The sequence below is a fragment of the Vicia villosa genome, unplaced genomic scaffold (genome assembly GCF_029867415.1).
Source record: "Vicia villosa cultivar HV-30 ecotype Madison, WI unplaced genomic scaffold, Vvil1.0 ctg.000920F_1_1, whole genome shotgun sequence".
Lineage (NCBI taxonomy): Eukaryota > Viridiplantae > Streptophyta > Magnoliopsida > Fabales > Fabaceae > Vicia > Vicia villosa.
The window spans coordinates 302798-319556 of record NW_026705414.1 but is presented as its reverse complement, the minus strand read 5'-3'; the positions used below and the strand labels follow the sequence as shown (position 1 = coordinate 319556).

At 34.8% G+C, this 16759-nt stretch overlaps 2 protein-coding genes across 6 annotated transcripts; both read right to left on the bottom strand.

Moving 5' to 3' along the window:
- Positions 1-1212: 1212 nt before the first annotated feature.
- Positions 1213-6630, bottom strand: LOC131632237 (bifunctional dihydrofolate reductase-thymidylate synthase-like). 2 transcript variants are annotated; one of them, XM_058903020.1, is made up of 12 exons: positions 6407-6630; positions 4985-5443; positions 4507-4906; positions 4388-4432; positions 4119-4184; positions 3738-3799; positions 3581-3655; positions 3327-3492; positions 3102-3225; positions 2873-2979; positions 2608-2772; positions 1213-2475 (listed from the first exon to the last, which is right to left on the bottom strand). In XM_058903020.1, exons 2-11 carry the CDS (start codon positions 5413-5415, stop codon positions 2662-2664), a joined length of 1587 nt encoding a protein of 528 aa, XP_058759003.1. In that variant the 5' UTR covers positions 5416-5443; positions 6407-6630; the 3' UTR covers positions 1213-2475; positions 2608-2661. The 2 variants fall into 2 exon arrangements, with proteins under 2 accessions (XP_058759003.1, XP_058759002.1); XM_058903019.1 differs by having other exon boundaries at positions 1215-2475; positions 4985-5431; positions 6407-6629.
- A 6394-nt stretch (positions 6631-13024) lies between these two features.
- LOC131632251 (endoglucanase 5-like) lies at positions 13025-16008 on the bottom strand. 4 transcript variants are annotated; one of them, XM_058903034.1, is made up of 7 exons: positions 15614-16008; positions 15326-15464; positions 14571-14722; positions 14318-14530; positions 14036-14236; positions 13853-13939; positions 13025-13697 (listed from the first exon to the last, which is right to left on the bottom strand). In XM_058903034.1, the coding sequence occupies exons 2-6, from the start codon at positions 15378-15380 to the stop codon at positions 13886-13888; spliced, it is 675 nt and encodes a 224-aa protein (XP_058759017.1). In that variant the 5' UTR covers positions 15381-15464; positions 15614-16008; the 3' UTR covers positions 13025-13697; positions 13853-13885. The 4 variants fall into 4 exon arrangements, with proteins under 4 accessions (XP_058759017.1, XP_058759016.1, XP_058759018.1 ...); XM_058903035.1 differs by having other exon boundaries at positions 13026-13697; positions 14645-14722; positions 15326-16006; XM_058903036.1 differs by lacking the exon at positions 15326-15464 and having other exon boundaries at positions 13026-13697; positions 14645-14722; positions 15614-16006.
- Between the last annotated feature and the right edge of the window lie 751 nt (positions 16009-16759).

The following is a 16759-nucleotide window of genomic DNA, read 5'->3' as shown; positions in this document are numbered from 1 at the left end:
ACAGTTGTTGAAGAATGGAGCACTTTGAAGGACAGGGGTTGGATACAAGACACGCCCCTGCAGAGAACATTGTTCATTTTTATATTTTTTTAGTTATTATTTTTATTATTTTTTGTGTCATTGTTTTTTTTGTTATTTTGCGTTGATTGTAATATGGATGGATCTTTGGGTTTAAATCAAATGGGCCAGCTAAATGCAAATTAGATTTTTGTTCTTTTTTAGATTTTTGTTTTTATTTCTTTGTTACATGATAATCAAATAAATATTAAATATACAATATTTCTTTTTGGATTTTTTTAAAGTAAACTAAACATGATATTAGCATATAAAATTTAACCCAATATCCAAATTTTTTTAAAGAAATTTTTTAGTTGTTCGGACAAAATTTGGGTATTACATATAATAGTCGAGGAAAATCCAAAACAACCTTAGGATCTTTGATGTTCAATACAAACAACTCAACACGGAAAGAAATGCCTTGTAAAAGAATTGGTGCATTCTTACAACAAAAGTGGCACACCTGATACGTGCCACAACTTGTTGCCACATTGAACGAGAGGAAGGAGTCATTAGTAAAGCCTAAACGCACAACTAACATTGGTTTGATGAAATTACGTGTGCTCCAACTATCAATTAGAATGGAAAACTATGTTGTCCATACACCCAAATAACACGTAATGAGAGACTCTGGAGCTGACTTGCCAAAGAATGTAAGCTAGAAATGTCAACAGAAACTTCATCGAAATGTGGACCCTCTAATTATAGGCTCGGATTGTCATTTTAGTCTACAATGATGAGTAACACCTTACTATGATAACGTTGGATAGAATTCCATTTCTTATTACACTTAAAGCATAAACCTTTAGAACGGCTGTCCCGTAGCTCCGTCAGGGGGAGGTGGCGAAAGGGTACGTTAGATGAGAGTGTATGGAGTAATGGTGGAAGGGGTTAGGTTTTGGTGTGGAAGAAGAGATTTTGGATTGATAAGTGTTTGGACGGGGGTTATGTTTGTGGGAAAATCTATTTTGGCTGGGAGAAGAGAAGAGATTAGGCCTTTAAACCCACTCTTCAACTAAGGGAAATTTTCTTCTAAACGGGCTTATGAAGCTCGTGCCATTGCAAAAGCCTCGATGAGAGAATGAGGACGATGGAATTGCAATTAACGATGAAGGTTACGTTTCAACTCGGTAATGAAGAAGCTGATAATTAACAATTCTAAGATTCTGATGACCTTGTTCAGAAGGTCCTCAAATTGGGCTTGAAAACCGGTGACCGACCCCATTTGCAACAACTAGGACAAATCAATTTCTATATCTTCGTATGGCGTTGGACCAAAATGGTGGTGAACAACATCCAAGAATATTGGCCACGACTGAAGTAGATTGTTGCGCGTCGCCCACTAGAACCACGCAACAACTCGACCCTCCAAGTGAAATGACATGATTTCTAGGAGCGCATAATTTGGCATCTCATGAAAATCAAAGAACGCTTCAATTTGGAATAGCCACTCGATAGAGTTAGATCCATCAAATCTGGGAACACTCAACTTCATCGCTCGTGAGACTGGTCGAGACGCACTAGGAAGGGGATGTGAAATTGAAGGACAAAGATTTGCAACTTTGGAATCAACTTACAATAAATGATTATGAAGAGTGGAACGAATGGAATCAGTATGAAACTCAAGTGTTGATTAAATGAAATGAATGCAAGGGATTTGCTTACATGAAGAAACTTTGTCTTCACAGCATTCTTTACCTAAATTTTCTCTAATGAAATTAGTGAGGAGGAAGAGAACAAGAGATGCAAAATCTGATGGCAGAGAAGGTTTTCAAAAAGTGAAAAAAATAAAATAACCAATATCATGGGGTGCATAAAGTTTTTCTTTTGCAGTTTTTAACAAAAATAAGTTGAAATCTTCAAAATTCACCTTAAATTTGCTGGTGGTACGCCATTAGAGTTCTCTTTGTTATTGCTGAAAGAAACAGCGAGAAGTGTGCACCATTAGTCCATTATTATAAAAGTGTTCAGACTAGTCTACTGTAGCTTCGTGCCATAAGCGAGATTAATGGCTTGTGTATCCACAGCAGCATACAATCACATCAGAATTAAGAAACATAGTGTCTAATGATGTGACAAAGCAAAGAGAATAATATAGCAAGACAACATCCAACAGTCATGTAACTCTATCCTCCATTCTTTCGGTTTGAGGCGAGGGTGGTAATAAATTACAGCCAAATAGCCAACACAAAGACACCATTTATCTTAAAACGCGAAGTTGCTGATCATTCAAAATTATACCAGCACGTCTTCACCGGAAAGATGTGAAAATGTTAAGTTATATCACCTCAGAGCCACGACACGCGTGGAACTAAAGGATTCAGAATTGTAAATGTAAAATAAGTAAAGTTTGAAGTGTTTCCAACTAGTTTCCTATTAGTTGTCCATAAATTTATCACAAACCTCCTTTAGATAAGCCTGAAACAAATGAAAATGCAACACTTCAGTAAGAACATACTAGATATATTTTTTAAAAATGCACCTTAAACTACCTATGTATTTTCCTTTAAAATAGTTAAAAGAAGAATCAATAAAAGACATATTACTTGCCTTGTTTCAAAAAGCACAACAGCCTCAAGAAGGGATTGAGAATCTCATAGATTCCTAAACAGCCATCTTCATTTCTATCTTCTGGTGAGGATCATAGCCTATGAGCTTGAAATCAGCACCCACAAAAGAATCTATGTCTTTCTTCTTTGGATTTATCTTCAAAATCTGAAATAAGTTTAGGTAGTCAACAAGGAAAAGGCAATTAATGCGAGTCTTGAAGGCATGTACATCAAATCAAATGATTTTCTTATACACGCCCACATACCGGAAAAGGTTTTGGCAGGTTTTGGAGCTGTTCCTGCAAAGGCCTCACATGATTGCGGTAAACATGTGTATCCCCAATAACATGGATAAAATCACCTGGGACAAGGTCTGACAAGAAGTGATGGATAGTCAGTTGTAAATTTTCCGTCTTCAAAGTTCAAACTCTATCAAACCTATAAACTTACATAATTAAGGTGTCTTGTACATCCAAGTACATATAATTTACTTACCACAAACATGAGCAATCATGCATGTCAAGAGCGCATAAGATGCAATATTAAACGGCACACCGAGGCCCATGTCGGCAGATCTTTGATACATTTGACATGATAACTCCCCATTTGCCACATAGAACTGCACAAACAAAAAATGAAGTAGAGAAAACTTTAAAATAGATATACAAATAAACATACACATACAGAGTTCTAAAGAGAAACCCAAATACAGCTGCAGACCTGTGCAAACATGTGGCAAGGCGGAAGGGCCATTAATTTTAGATCAGATGGATTCCATGCTGAGAGGACGATGCGTCGATCATCAGGATTATGCTTTATCTTATTAATAATATCTAAAAGCTGATCAAATCCTTGGCCGGAGTAGTCCTCGTGCATGTTAGTATACCTACAGAATGTGACACATTAAGCAATGAGCTAACCAATCCCATAAAATAGTGTAATGACGGGCAGAGAGAAAGGCACAATCCACCTACTTTGCACCAAAGTGCCTCCACTGAAACCCATAAACAGGTCCTAAGTCTCCTTCCTCCCTTTCTTTCAAACCAATGCTGAAAAAGAAATTGCAGATCCAGTTAATAACTGCATGGAAAAGAAAAATCTGCGATAAATAAACTAGATAGTCATGCTTGCCTGTCAAGGTATTCTCTCGATGCATTGCCGTCCCATATATGAATGCCTTTTTCCTGCAGCACCTGTTAAAATAGTATTTTTAAGAATAAAATTCACCGTATTCATTAGTCATTCATATCCAATGAATCAATGTGACATTCTTTGGAACCTAAGAGAAGTACATCATGCAAAGCACTAGTATAACTGAATTTTGATTCAGAAGCATAGTTTTTGAGAACCTAGGAGAGCAAAACAATAACTGATTACCAAGCCACAACTCTAGCTATATTAAAAGCCAAGCTCAAGTGTTCAAATAATATCAAGTACAGCAGCCTCAAGTCTCCTTACATGTTCAGTGCTCGTGTGTGGGATGATTGGAAAATGGAAAACTATATCATTTACCTTGGCATTTGTTGAGCCACTGATAAACCAAAGAAGCTCTTCAACAACCCCTCGCCAAAATACTTTCTAGAAACCAAATGAAGAAATCATGTTAACTTTTTGATCAAAATATAAACAAATATTCCTCTTCTGTCTTCTCCATAAAGATTCAAAGTGGTAACCACAAATAATAATCACATCCAAATGATAGAAAAAGAAAATGACAACATATTTAACAAATTACTTTCCACTGTAGATTATACAAATTTTGAATCAAAAGTTGGACATACCTTAGTTGTTAAAAGTGGAAAGCTTTTTCGCAGATTAAATCTCATCTGTGAAATTATAGAGGGGGGTCAGCATGTAAATCAGAGAAACTCCACAACAAACAAACCAATTAAAATGTTACCTTGGAACCAAATATGGACAAGGTACCAGTCCCTGTCCTATCGTCCTTAGTTGTACCTTCAGAAATGATTTCTTCAACTAATTTAAGATACTTGTACTCCTCGTGTCTCTCAAAAATAATCTTGGGAAGAAAAGAAAAATCCTTGACCTCAAATTTTAGAGAGTTTGAACTCTCATAAAGAATTGGATCAGTATTCAGACCCTGGGACTCTTCTGTTGAAGACCTTACGCGCACATAAGTGTTAAAAGAATAGCGGATGCCATTTTCCCCCAAAGGGAAAGACGAGTACCACGGATGAAATACAGAGAAATCAATTTGAGGCATAAAAGTGTCACACTCAATGCTCGCTTCAATTTCTGTAATATGGATGGCTTCACATCCAGGTCCATGAAGCGCCTCACTGTACATAAAAATCATCAGATACAACAAAAAAAGAGCTTTACGTGATTATGAAGATCAAAATATAGATAATATATACCTAAATATCTCACCGCCGCCCGTAAGAAATACTTTCTCAATTGAAAGACAGTAAGGAGAAGCAGCCAACAGTTCCATAGCAGACGACACACTTCCACATATAAGAACATTCTCTGCAGTTGCAATATCAAAACTACCCGAGCGAGTCAGAACAACATTTAGACGGCCACTGAGAGGCCTGCTCTCAGGAGGGATAGCCTCCCATGATTTTCTACCCATTACAACAGCATTCTTCTTCTTAGGATCAGATGTTATTGTTGTGATATCCTCAAAAAACTTTTGATCAGTAGGCAATGTCCATGGTAATTCCCCATCCTTAGAAATACCCATATCTCGGGTTGCAATCACTACTGCTTGGTAAGTCCTCTGGGGATTCGGCTGTAAGTCATCAATGCCATTTCCATTGGTGATTACCAAAGAATCACTAGCCATAATTTGATTCAAAAGCCTACATAAAACACTATGAGATGAAACACACATGCATTGTGCAATTAGAAATGAACAAAACATACAAGGAGTGGAGATTTAGGTAAATGCATATCGGCATAAGTGTTTATCATTCAACAACAACAACCAAACATTATCCCACTAAGTGGGGTCGACTACATGGATCAACTTTCGTCGTAATGCTCTATTCAAATCGTTAATCTCAAGAACTTTCGCTATAACTTTCGCCATAAGTGTTTATCATATAAGTTAAAAAAAAATATGTTCATGTTACTATAATATGCTTTAATAAGCAATAATGAAAAGCTTATGGAAATAAGCTTGAAAAACACTATAGAGTATAGACCTATCATAAGTTCTTTCTATAGGCTCTTCCAAACTAACTTAGAAAGTTGATATGCTCAAATAAATCATTCCAAACAGCACTCGATCCTGATCTTTTAGCCTCACAAGTATCATTCAAATTGTCAAACAAAGTCAAACAAAGGTTTGACAAAATACATTTACCCATCTCAACTCAAATGATCATCTACAAAGCAAAACATGGACACAGGAAAATGATATCAATAAATTTAATAATTTAAAAATAAATAAATAACTAATCACATGAATCCATGTGTGGACACAGAAACGTGTTGGATAGACACATATCAGACATCAAACACATACATATATCAGACACGTCTTTGTTCAGATGTGTCATTCTGCACATATAATCCTAATATGAATCAAATTATCAAACCATGAAACTGATCAAGACAAATGTCTACCTAATTCTTTAACCTAATTAATTGCTTAGTATTGGCTATCTAATATCTAATACTAATCAATTAACATAGTGTGTGTGAAACTCCATCAACAACACATGCATAGTATTCATACAAATCAAACTAAAAATAAATAAAAATATGTGAAAATGTGAAAAATAAGTTAACGGATCTGACAAAGAATGACGAGATTCAGAAAGTGGTCTGACCTAGAAACGTTCTGTTCTGCAGAAGCTCCCACCAACTACTTGGTTCAACAATACCGAGAAAATGTAAAAGAACAAAAAGGAAGAAAAGGAATGGGAGAAAAAGAAAAGGAGAAGTAGCTGAAATTGAAAGTGAGATAGTAGAAAAAAGTGGCTCCGAAAACAATGAGAAAAAGAGTGAGTGGGAGAGAAGGAAAATCGAAAACTATGGTTGACAAAATATGCCGCCAAGTAGCGTATAACAATGCCTTTTCTACGTTGCCGTATATTCATTCGTATAGTGTTTGTTCATGTATTGGTTCACGTTAGTGTGTATTTTTTAATAATTATCTAAATATGTCATAAGTCCTCTAAATTAATAGAGCTCAATTACACTTTAGCTGTTAAATTAATTTGAATGTTTAATAAAGGATAAAATTTAGATAAAATATTTTTTATTATTTTATAATAAAAATATGACAAGTGTATAATTTTTTCTTAAACGTTTTATTTTTATTTTTTAAATGATATTTAAGTACATTTAACATATTTCTATTGAAAAATAGTAAAAATCATGTTGAGAATCAAGTGTGAGGAAGAAGTCTCATATTGATTAGAAAATAGAAGATTGAACACTTTATAAGGAGAAAATCCACACACGTATAACCTTAAGATTTTGGGTGAATAAGTGGTGTGTCTCTCACAAAGGTGTCTAGTCATACACTATGTGTTAATGCTCTCTAGTGAAAAACTCCCCCAACAAATGGTATCAGACCCTTTCGTTCGAGAAAGGGACCGACTCACTTGTATCAAAAAGTCCAGGAAGTAGTGTCCCGTTGCAAGGTGTCAAGTTGACACCTTGCAACGAGACACTATTGTCAACGGCAGTACAAATATGAGGGTGAGCATTGTGGACTCAATTGTTGGTGCTAGGATTGGAAGCTTGTAAACCTAAATATATTACTACGGTTAATAATAAGGGCCACAGTAAAATGTCTTTTAATAAGATAAATAAAAATGCAGGTGCCTAAATAAGAGCTATTACTTCGGTTGATATAGTAGTTGAGGTAATAGCATGTTACGTTAGATGTATTTTGTACCAGTGCATAAACTTAATATTTATTTTGAGAGAATTTGTAATTAGTTTGATCTCACTGTCTTATTTATCATATAAATCTTCTCTCACATGAATCAGCATACATTCATATGCATCAACATACATACATATATATATATATATGGTACGGTTATGGCCCCTAGCGCAATTGTTCCCTCAAGTTAGTGAGAGATCCTAATTTAAACCTAATAACAATTTATGTGTCTCCGAGCTAGACCTCCATGGTTGTTTTCCTTTGATGTTTTCTTCTTCTTTTCTTTATTACATTACATCACATCAAAGAATACTCATTTTACATATGAGGGAGTGAGATGAGAAAAGAAATTAGATAAATAGGGTATAGAGAAAAACACGACACACATGTCATATTTAAAATCTCAAAACAAAAATAAAATAAGACTAAGGGCATAACAGCTCACCACAAGACAATAGTCATAAATAAACTATTATTATTAAATAATTTATGTTAATTAAATAAATTAAATAAAATTTTGGCTACTGATTACACTATGCAAAGTTAGTTAGCGGTTCCACTACCCGGTCAGTTCCCCTTGCGGGCTTTCCAGAAAAGTGCCCCAAAAGCTAATTCAAAATTAGCAATTCACTTTGAATCGGAGTTGTATTTTGCATCAACACTTGACACTTTTTACAAACCCTAAAGACACAACTCTTGTGGCCTCATAAACCCTAATCGCATAACTCTTGACACCATAACTCTTAAACCGTCATAAACTCTAATGCAACACATTCATACCATAAAAATGTCATGATCAATTATTCAATTTGACTGCTCAAAATCTAATTGCATCACCATACAAATATCGAATTATGAAGCAGAGTGAACATTGATCATTCAAATGAAAGACAATCATCAACTAATCGAATGGACGAAATAAAACCGTATATTAATATACTACCATTGCATAAGAGTTATTTATATTATATCATATATAAATGGATCGGTCGTGTTTATATCCATTATAGATGATTGAAGTATCGCTGCTTCACCATACAAAAGTCAAATTCTGAAGCATAGTCAACAAGGAACATCCAAGTCATATAAACATGATGGTCATTCTGTTATTGACAATGTTTTATTAGCAATAATGTTCTCAACTCCACATCTAGATCCATGGTGGTTTCAGGTCGAATGGTGGCATGATCACCTTGAGAATAACTTATGATACTTGCATAACATTATATGTAGCATTCTCACGGCGGGTCAATCCAATAGATATATTACTCATAATGTTCATATCTTTGTGAAGATTTAATAGCTCTTTTCTATGATCCATGGGATGTCATCATCTGTCTATCCAAATAATAGTCTCAGTGCTTTAATGTTATCTCACTTTACTCTAAAGCTTGACTATAGATACATTAAAAATATTGTCATTATGTTTAATAGGATCTTATGCTTAAGATACACTTAATGTTTCAGTAAACGAACTATCTATTCTAGAGACTATATTATTTTAAAAATACAAACATATCAAAGAAATGCATTTTATTATTAATAAACAATTCAATACAAGTACCAAATTCTAACAAAACTATTGGCCTTTAAGACTTACACCAACACCCTATAGACGTCAAAATAATGATGGGGAAAAAGGGCTTACACCAACACCCTATAGACGTCAAGATAATGATGGAGAAAAAACCTTTAAGGATGCACAATGGTGACACAAAATTATTAAAGATGTACAATGATGAAAGTAAAATCATTCATGAAAGAAAACAATAAAACAAATTGTGCCCACAAGAGTAAAAAGTAAATTTATTCATAAAGATGAAAGGATATAGTTAACATTCGTAAAAGATTAGGCCGCAACCAACTCCACTATTGGCAACAAAGCCATCAACTCCCCCTCCACAACCTATTTCTATGTGTCGATATACTCCCACAAAATCTTCGCTCCTAGACAAGACAACTTGGCCTTACTCAAAGAATTGTTGAAGAAGACCAACATGAGTTATATTTCTAAGTTAACGCAGTCTTCGAGCTTATTCCGCACTTTAGTTGGTTTTCATAGGACTTCACCTTCTTAGAAGAATCTTACTTATCCGCTTCTAATAAGACCTCCAACTATGTCACCGTCCTCGTTGAAGTATTAAGGGAGTCGAGTGTCGGCCAAATATTTCTTGATCTTAGCCAATTATGCCTCATTCTCCTTCAAAATCCCTTTTTAGAGCTTAACCTTGGCAGCAAGAGAGAAAAGGGTACCATGATCCTCCACTTTTTTTTAGAAGAATTTATTTTCTCTTTTACTTTAGCAAGATCCTTTTGAAGACTAACTCGTTCAAGAAGGACATCATCATGTTGCTTATTCAAATTTTATTTCTCCCTCTTCATGTTGTATGGAGCCAAAATAGTACTACAACGACTTAATGAATGTGGTAGGATATCTAGACCATTACCTTATTCTTGGACGTCTCGGTCAACATTTGAAAGTAAGTATAATCCCCCTCAGGGTAATTATCCTAAACATCTTTTGTAGTCCAGGGCTCTTTAGTAAGGAGGAATCGTTGCATGGAGTAGGTGAGCGATACACTTTGGTTGCCCCATGACCACCAAATCGACCTAAAGCATCGTCGAATAGGCCTCTTGGAGGGAGGTTCTTTGTTTGCACATTTTCCCATACCCCTTGACAAGGAGTCATCCCTAATTACCTTCAAACGTTCCATGACACGATCCCCCGACTTTTCATTGGATTTTTTTATGCAGGTCATAGAAGATGGTTGGTTATGATTTGTTATGCCTTTTAGACCAAAATGTTAATTTGTTTGCTCTGGGTTTGGAATGTTACTTTCTTCTAGATCAGCATCCTCTGTCGAGGAAATAACATTCATAGATGAACTCGGATGAGGGGTAAGTGTATTCTTTGCTAACACCCATTCCTCTTCATTATATCTTGGATGACACTCATGCTATCTACAAGACAAAATGAACAAACATTTTAAGGTATATACCAAAGCGATAACAGAGTACAATTATAAAAGTAACTCACATTTCACATCAAATATATCTTTTCTTTCTTGACAATTAGACACCTCTACTATAAATTGTGTTTTAATGTACCATTTTTGCTTTCGAGACACCGATACATCTGAACCAGCCACTTCCAAAAAGCCCAAGCTTTCCTAGAAAGCGATGAGGTCAGCATTCAAGCCCTCTTTTCGGGTTTCAATTCGTCTGGTGAAGTCACATACATGTTTGAAGTCTCTAAGAAATGATTATGATTCCAATACTTGGGGAATTTGTCCTAACATCTAGGTAGATCCGACCTTGGGGGCAAGATGAGAAGCACTATAGAAGAGCACACAAAATTGAGTGTGTAACGACTTTGACAAACAACTAACATTGAAGTTCTTAAAGCTGTCAACAAAAACATCAAATATTTTATTTTCTTAGCAAAATAAGAGCAACCATTTCCTCTGCTTCATATTACCAGAAGTGGATGCACGTTGAACAATTGGAAGAGAAACTTTAAAGTTAGAGTACGACCTTTGTACTTGCGCTAGTATTAAAATACTTTCACATATGCCTAGTTCACTAGATAAAGTTGAGATGGGGAGATCTGATATGATTATAAATCCCTACTTTAAATTCATTGAAGGGGAGTAAGATCCATATTCTGGAAAATAGACACTCGTGAAAAGGCGACGTACTTCCATCAAAGGAGCTACATAACATTTTATCAGATAATTTAGGTGTGAGACTGACCAATGTAAATATGGGCCCACATAACTGTAAACATTTCCAACCTATGTACCTAGTTAAAAGGTGGAGGTCGTACCCAATACCTCATTTTCCACCCAAGGATATTGATAACACTGGCCACAAGTTGGAGATTTTGTTTCCCCATTCGTACCATCTCCTCCTTATTGTCAATAAATATAAAAAATCAAAACCGTGAGTTCTAGCGCATTCCCGAGATTCAAGATACCTCCTTATTTTGTCATCATTAAGTTTCCGACCGTTCAGAGTCCTAAAAGCCTTAATATAAACATGGACTGTCAAGTTACTATGATAATCCTCAACCCTATACGAGTTCACAACAAACACTTCAAGGAAAGTGAAACCATAACCAACCTCCATACTGTCAAGCCTAAATGGGTTATCTCCATTATTCTGCTAGACGAGCTCCTTCAGATCCTAATCACCTTATGGACTTCCATATTCATTACCACATCATCATAACTACTCCTAGAGTCAGAACTATTGCTAATTTGTATAACCTTCATACGAGAGAGATATAATCGCTGGAAAAAACAAGTCCAATAGCTCTGGGTGAATCACTTAAATGCATGAAGAGGCATATCTTATTTCATCCCTACTAGATGAGTCGACAAAGTTCATGTATGACTTTCCTTGGTTTTCCATTGTTGAAGAAAGAATAAGAACAACAATAATAAGATGAAGAGAGAAAGTAATACTACCTCAGAGAAACAGCAGATGTATAAACAAAAAAATAATTAAGAAACCACATAGAAGCTTAAAAATAGCGAAGGAATGCAAAATCTAGAGAGAATAGGCAAATGAACAAATCAAACAATATCGATTGAATCCAAGGAAGAATAGAAGGAAACTCGCGAGAAGTAAAACATTTGAGCAAGAAGGAAAAAAATGTTCATAGTAAGGGGAAATCCTTATATAAGAAGACAAGAGAGACAAATCTACGACCCAAAATGAAGGAAGACTTATAAGATGAAATCAACAGCGAAAGATAAATCCCGAGATCACAACGACATTCGAGTGCATTCAAGTACTCGAAACACCAGTGCCCCTCTCTACTCTAGGGACTTGAAAATCAACTACATGACATATATAAACCTCACTACGCACTCGAGTCCATGTATTATCTCATTCTTCCTCTCAAACCACGTTTCAATAGTGCTTAGAATAAGCTAATACTATATTTGTATTAAGAAATGTTATGAAAATTCAATAGAGTATTTCTTCCTTACTTTTAAATTTTTAAAAATAACAAAAAACTTATACACAATTATATTCAAGTTTTTGAGATATAATGTTGTTCATTCCACTATACTATATTTGTCCTCTACAATAAGTTAATTAGAAGTGTCTAACCTCTTGTAAGATGTTACCAAATATCAACACTTCTAAATTTAGACTCATATTTTGGCTATCTTCTTCAAATGTCAATTGTGATAAAATCAAGCCACCTTCCTCACAAGGATGATCTGTTAATTAACAAAAACTTTAAAACGATGTGTGAGAATGGAAGTTGCCATATTGAAACTAAAAAATAAACCAAAAATTTAAGGATCACTACTAGAAATACTCTGTTTTCCTGCGGATTTACCTGCGGATTTGAGCAAAATTTCCGCAGGAAACGTGTTTCCTGCGGATTTTCCTGCGGTATTTGGTCCCCAGCTAAAACCTTCGTGGGTAATATTTTTGGCAGGAAATTCCGCAGGAAAATCCACAGGTAAATCCGCAGGAAAATGTCCGCAGGTAAATCCGCAGTAAATTCCGCTGGTAATTCCGCAGATAAATCCACAGGAACGGTAAATCCGCAGGTAATGTATTTCTAAATTTAAAAAAAAACCTAAATTATTATTTGCTTCTCTATCAGTATACAAAGGTAAAATAAAGAACAAAGTACTCACCATATATTATTGAATCACCAGTTTATTAGATTTTCATTTTTATTTGCTTTATGAACAACAACCGTGAAAATACTAGCCACTGTCGATTAGGAGAGGGAAAAAATCGAGTATAGAGCCACAATCCAAAATAAAAAATACAAACTAACACAAAATCAGGAATAGTTCATACTATGAACTTTTCTGCTGTTATACATATACAATGCCCTCATCTTCATTATATAATTAACCAATTCTATTGTTGGAACAATACAAATCACAGATAAGTAGCAACTAGCAGCAACTGCTTAAGCATTTTTTTGTCAGAAAAAAAAAAAACATAAATAACCTTTAGAAGGTGGGGGTGGAGTAAGAATTTACACTGTAGTTTATGTGTTTACTGTTGTCGATTGTCTTGATTCTGATCTACCTCATTAAGAAGAGGCTGGCTGAGATCTACTAAAGGTTCCGTGACAATGGGCTGTTCTGAGTTAGATGTAGTGTCACTCATATCATCTCCGCATTCAGCCAAGGCATTATTTAAAGCAGACTTGGCAACTTTAGTAACACAAATCATCAAAACCACTGCAAGTTAATGAAATTAACGCTTCAGCCTAGCCTTCAATCAAATAACTAATTTCCCATAACAATTCATCCTTTTTCACCAAAGAAGTGGTTTTAGATACAATTAGATGTATACTAACAAGGAGGCAAGAAATAATAGAGAAATGTTTACTCACTGAATAGCCAGAAGAAGCATAGAATTGGTGAGCTCAGGATAGGGACTCATCATATAGCCCTCTGTATCTATCTGCGAACGTGAAGAGCTGCAACAGATAGAGGAATATTAATAACTCCACAACAAAAGTAAATTTTGAGAAAATCTCCGCGAATCAGAGAGCATATTGCTAGTATTCACTTACCTGTTTTGCATGGACTAACAAGAGATTAGAGTAAGAAGAGTTGTATGTCCTGAAAGCTATCGCTGCAGCCGCCAACGCAGCTGCAGTTTCACCTGCAAGATCAGAACCAGGATGTTGTTCATCAATTTTATAGGCCGTTCTTGAAGTCGTCATGTCTTCAGCACGTTCCCAGCAGTAGTGATCAGAAACTCCATCACCCACCTGAAGTTTCAGAGAAAATCAATAGTTTATTATGCCATAAGCACACTTAACATTCAACCAGATTAGTTGCACTGGTTTTACCTGTCCCCAAAGAACATTAGGTTGAGTATGCGCTTTGACGAAATAATCAGTTCCCCATTTAATGGCCCGTAGAGTATGTCCGATTTGGTTTAAGTCGGTCATTTCCTTGCTAAACTCAATAGCTCCCCATGCAAGCATTGTCACACTGTAAGCTATCGGCAGCCCAAACTTGACATGATCACCTGCATCATAGTACCCTCCCACCAACTCTACCTGTAGTAACAAACATAAGAATTTAATATAAACCGTTTACTCCTTGCTGAATTCCATCCTTGAGACCAGAATCAGCGTGCCATTTGATTCGCTGCTCTTCCGTTGGTAACTTACCGGATCTTTGTGCTTCAAAGAACAACAAACTCTTGTCAAGAGCATCGCCATAGTTGAAGCCAGAAGCTACACTTCCACCTAATCCAACAAGTAGTACTGTCATAACCATGCACAAAGAGATGCTTAAGTTCTTCATGATGGTTAATAAATTTGCAGCTTGCTTTAAACTCAGAAAATGTGACTAGTAAATATAAACACTGATTTGCCTTATGCATGACACATTGCACTATATATGTATATATAAGGTTTTAAGAAAGAAATAAAGAGTATGTAAGTGTGTGGTAGGCATCACGTTGGGGTTGACCTTAGGAAATTGAAAGAGGTTCCCACGTTTTGACGTGCCAATGTGTAAATAAAGTCCACTTCAAACTGAACGGTGTATCTAACTGTTTTGATAAATATGATTCATAATATAAAAAAATATATACAGTTTTGCGATGTTAGATTGATGCTTCTGCTTTTGCCGGCAGTAGAACAATATTTTAAAGAGGTCTAACTACTTGGTTTTTAATTCTTATGAAGAGTTAATTCTCATAAAATTACTAGGTGTTATAGGTGTTTTTTTTTATATTAGTTTTCTTCTAAAAGAAAGATAAATATAGACTAGTTTTCTAAATTTTCCCACATGTTAATGAAATTAAGGCATTATGAAAATGTTGAGAGCGGAAGAAGAAGACTGACGAATTCGGTTGGGACATTTTATCGAACACCTTGCGAGCGAGGACAAATTCTGCATTTTTCTTCATTTCAACCGGTAAGCTCTCATCCAATTTAGCTTATTATGTTGTATACTCACTTTAATTTTAATTCAAACCAAAAACTGCACCGAAATCGAATCACAATCAAACTGTAGTAGAACCGGTAATTGAGTCGAAACCGTAAAAATGCAAGAATTCAAAACGCAACCAATTCTGAACAGAAAGTAAATCAAATTCTAAACTGAAAAAAATATTTGAATTAGAAACAAACCTGTACCAAAAACTTGGCTCGAATGCAAAATCTATACTGTGAAAAAGCTCTGCTCGAATCCAAACTCTGCACTGAGTCGAAACCTCTAAACTAGAACCTAAACAAAACTGAGTAGCAACTCGATTCTGAACAGAAAACCCTTGCGAACACCAAACATAACCGTGAAACTCTTTATCTGAAAGTTTCTCAGCTTTGTAGGTTGGCTATGCTTCTGAACTTTTATCTTCATCTTTTCCCATTAGATTTTGATACTACCGTGTAGAAAGAGACGTAGGAATTGAAATCCCTATGGAAGCCCTTAGCATTATTGTTGGTCTCTTTTCCACTTCCTTTCCTTGATTTTTTTTTTTGTTTTAATTTAAATTTAAATTAAGAGGCCATATTTTAAAAGAGAAATTAGTAAATGATAGATAATTTTTGTTTTAAAGAAATATCAATTGAAGGTATTGTTTTAGTGGTAGAAAATTGTTTTAAATTAAAATATATTACTAAAATTATATTAAATAATATAATATTCTAATATATAATTAATTCACGTTAATATATATAGTTGGCAGGATACATAGTTGTCATTAGTTGACAGCGTAAAAATAATTGACAGTGTCAGTGAATCATCCATTTTCTCATTTATATATATATATATATATATATATATATATATATATATATATATATATTTAAAATTTTAATCAAAATATATTTAATTTTTTTAATTAATACCTACGAAGTTTTTTTTAAAAAGGGTGTTTCTGAATATGCATCTACGAAAGTTGGGGGTATAAATGAAATTTTGTTTGGTGTCAAAAAGATCTATGGGATGCATTGAGAAATCGTCAACCATGTTTGGGGTGTTTTTCATGTAGTCGATATTCCATATGACGTCACCTTTTTAAAAAAAATCAGTTACCTGCGGTAAAATATTTTAATGTCCAATTAGCAAGTAAATCCGTAAGTAACAGTAAATTCATGGGCTATTAAAATTTTTTAAAAAAAGAAGGCGCAATATAAAATGGCCAAACATGATTATTGAGGTAATATTTTTGAAATATGAGTTACTTATAGATTTTTTTAAAAAATTAGTTATTATAAAAAAATCTACAATACCCATTCTCAAAATTTTTAGTACCTATTATTAATTTTATTTTT

Bases quoted from the DNA above. Each gene is read 5' to 3' on its own strand.
- LOC131632237 (XM_058903020.1), bottom strand. From the start codon at position 5,415: ATGGCTAGTGATTCTTTGGTAATCACCAATGGAAATGGCATTGATGAC. The intron at 4,185-4,387 runs GTATGTCCAACT...TTTGGTTTCTAG, and splicing joins TTCCACTTTTAACAACTAAG to AAAGTATTTTGGCGAGGGGT. The intron at 3,800-4,118 runs GTAAATGATATA...CTATTTTAACAG, and splicing joins GTGGCTCAACAAATGCCAAG to GTGCTGCAGGAAAAAGGCAT.
- LOC131632251 (XM_058903033.1), bottom strand. From the start codon at position 14,780: ATGAAGAACTTAAGCATCTCTTTGTGCATGGTTATGACAGTACTACTT. The intron at 14,237-14,317 runs GTAAAACCAGTG...CTGAAACTTCAG, and splicing joins CTAATGTTCTTTGGGGACAG to GTGGGTGATGGAGTTTCTGA. The intron at 13,940-14,035 runs GTAAGTGAATAC...TATCTGTTGCAG, and splicing joins TGTTAGTCCATGCAAAACAG to CTCTTCACGTTCGCAGATAG.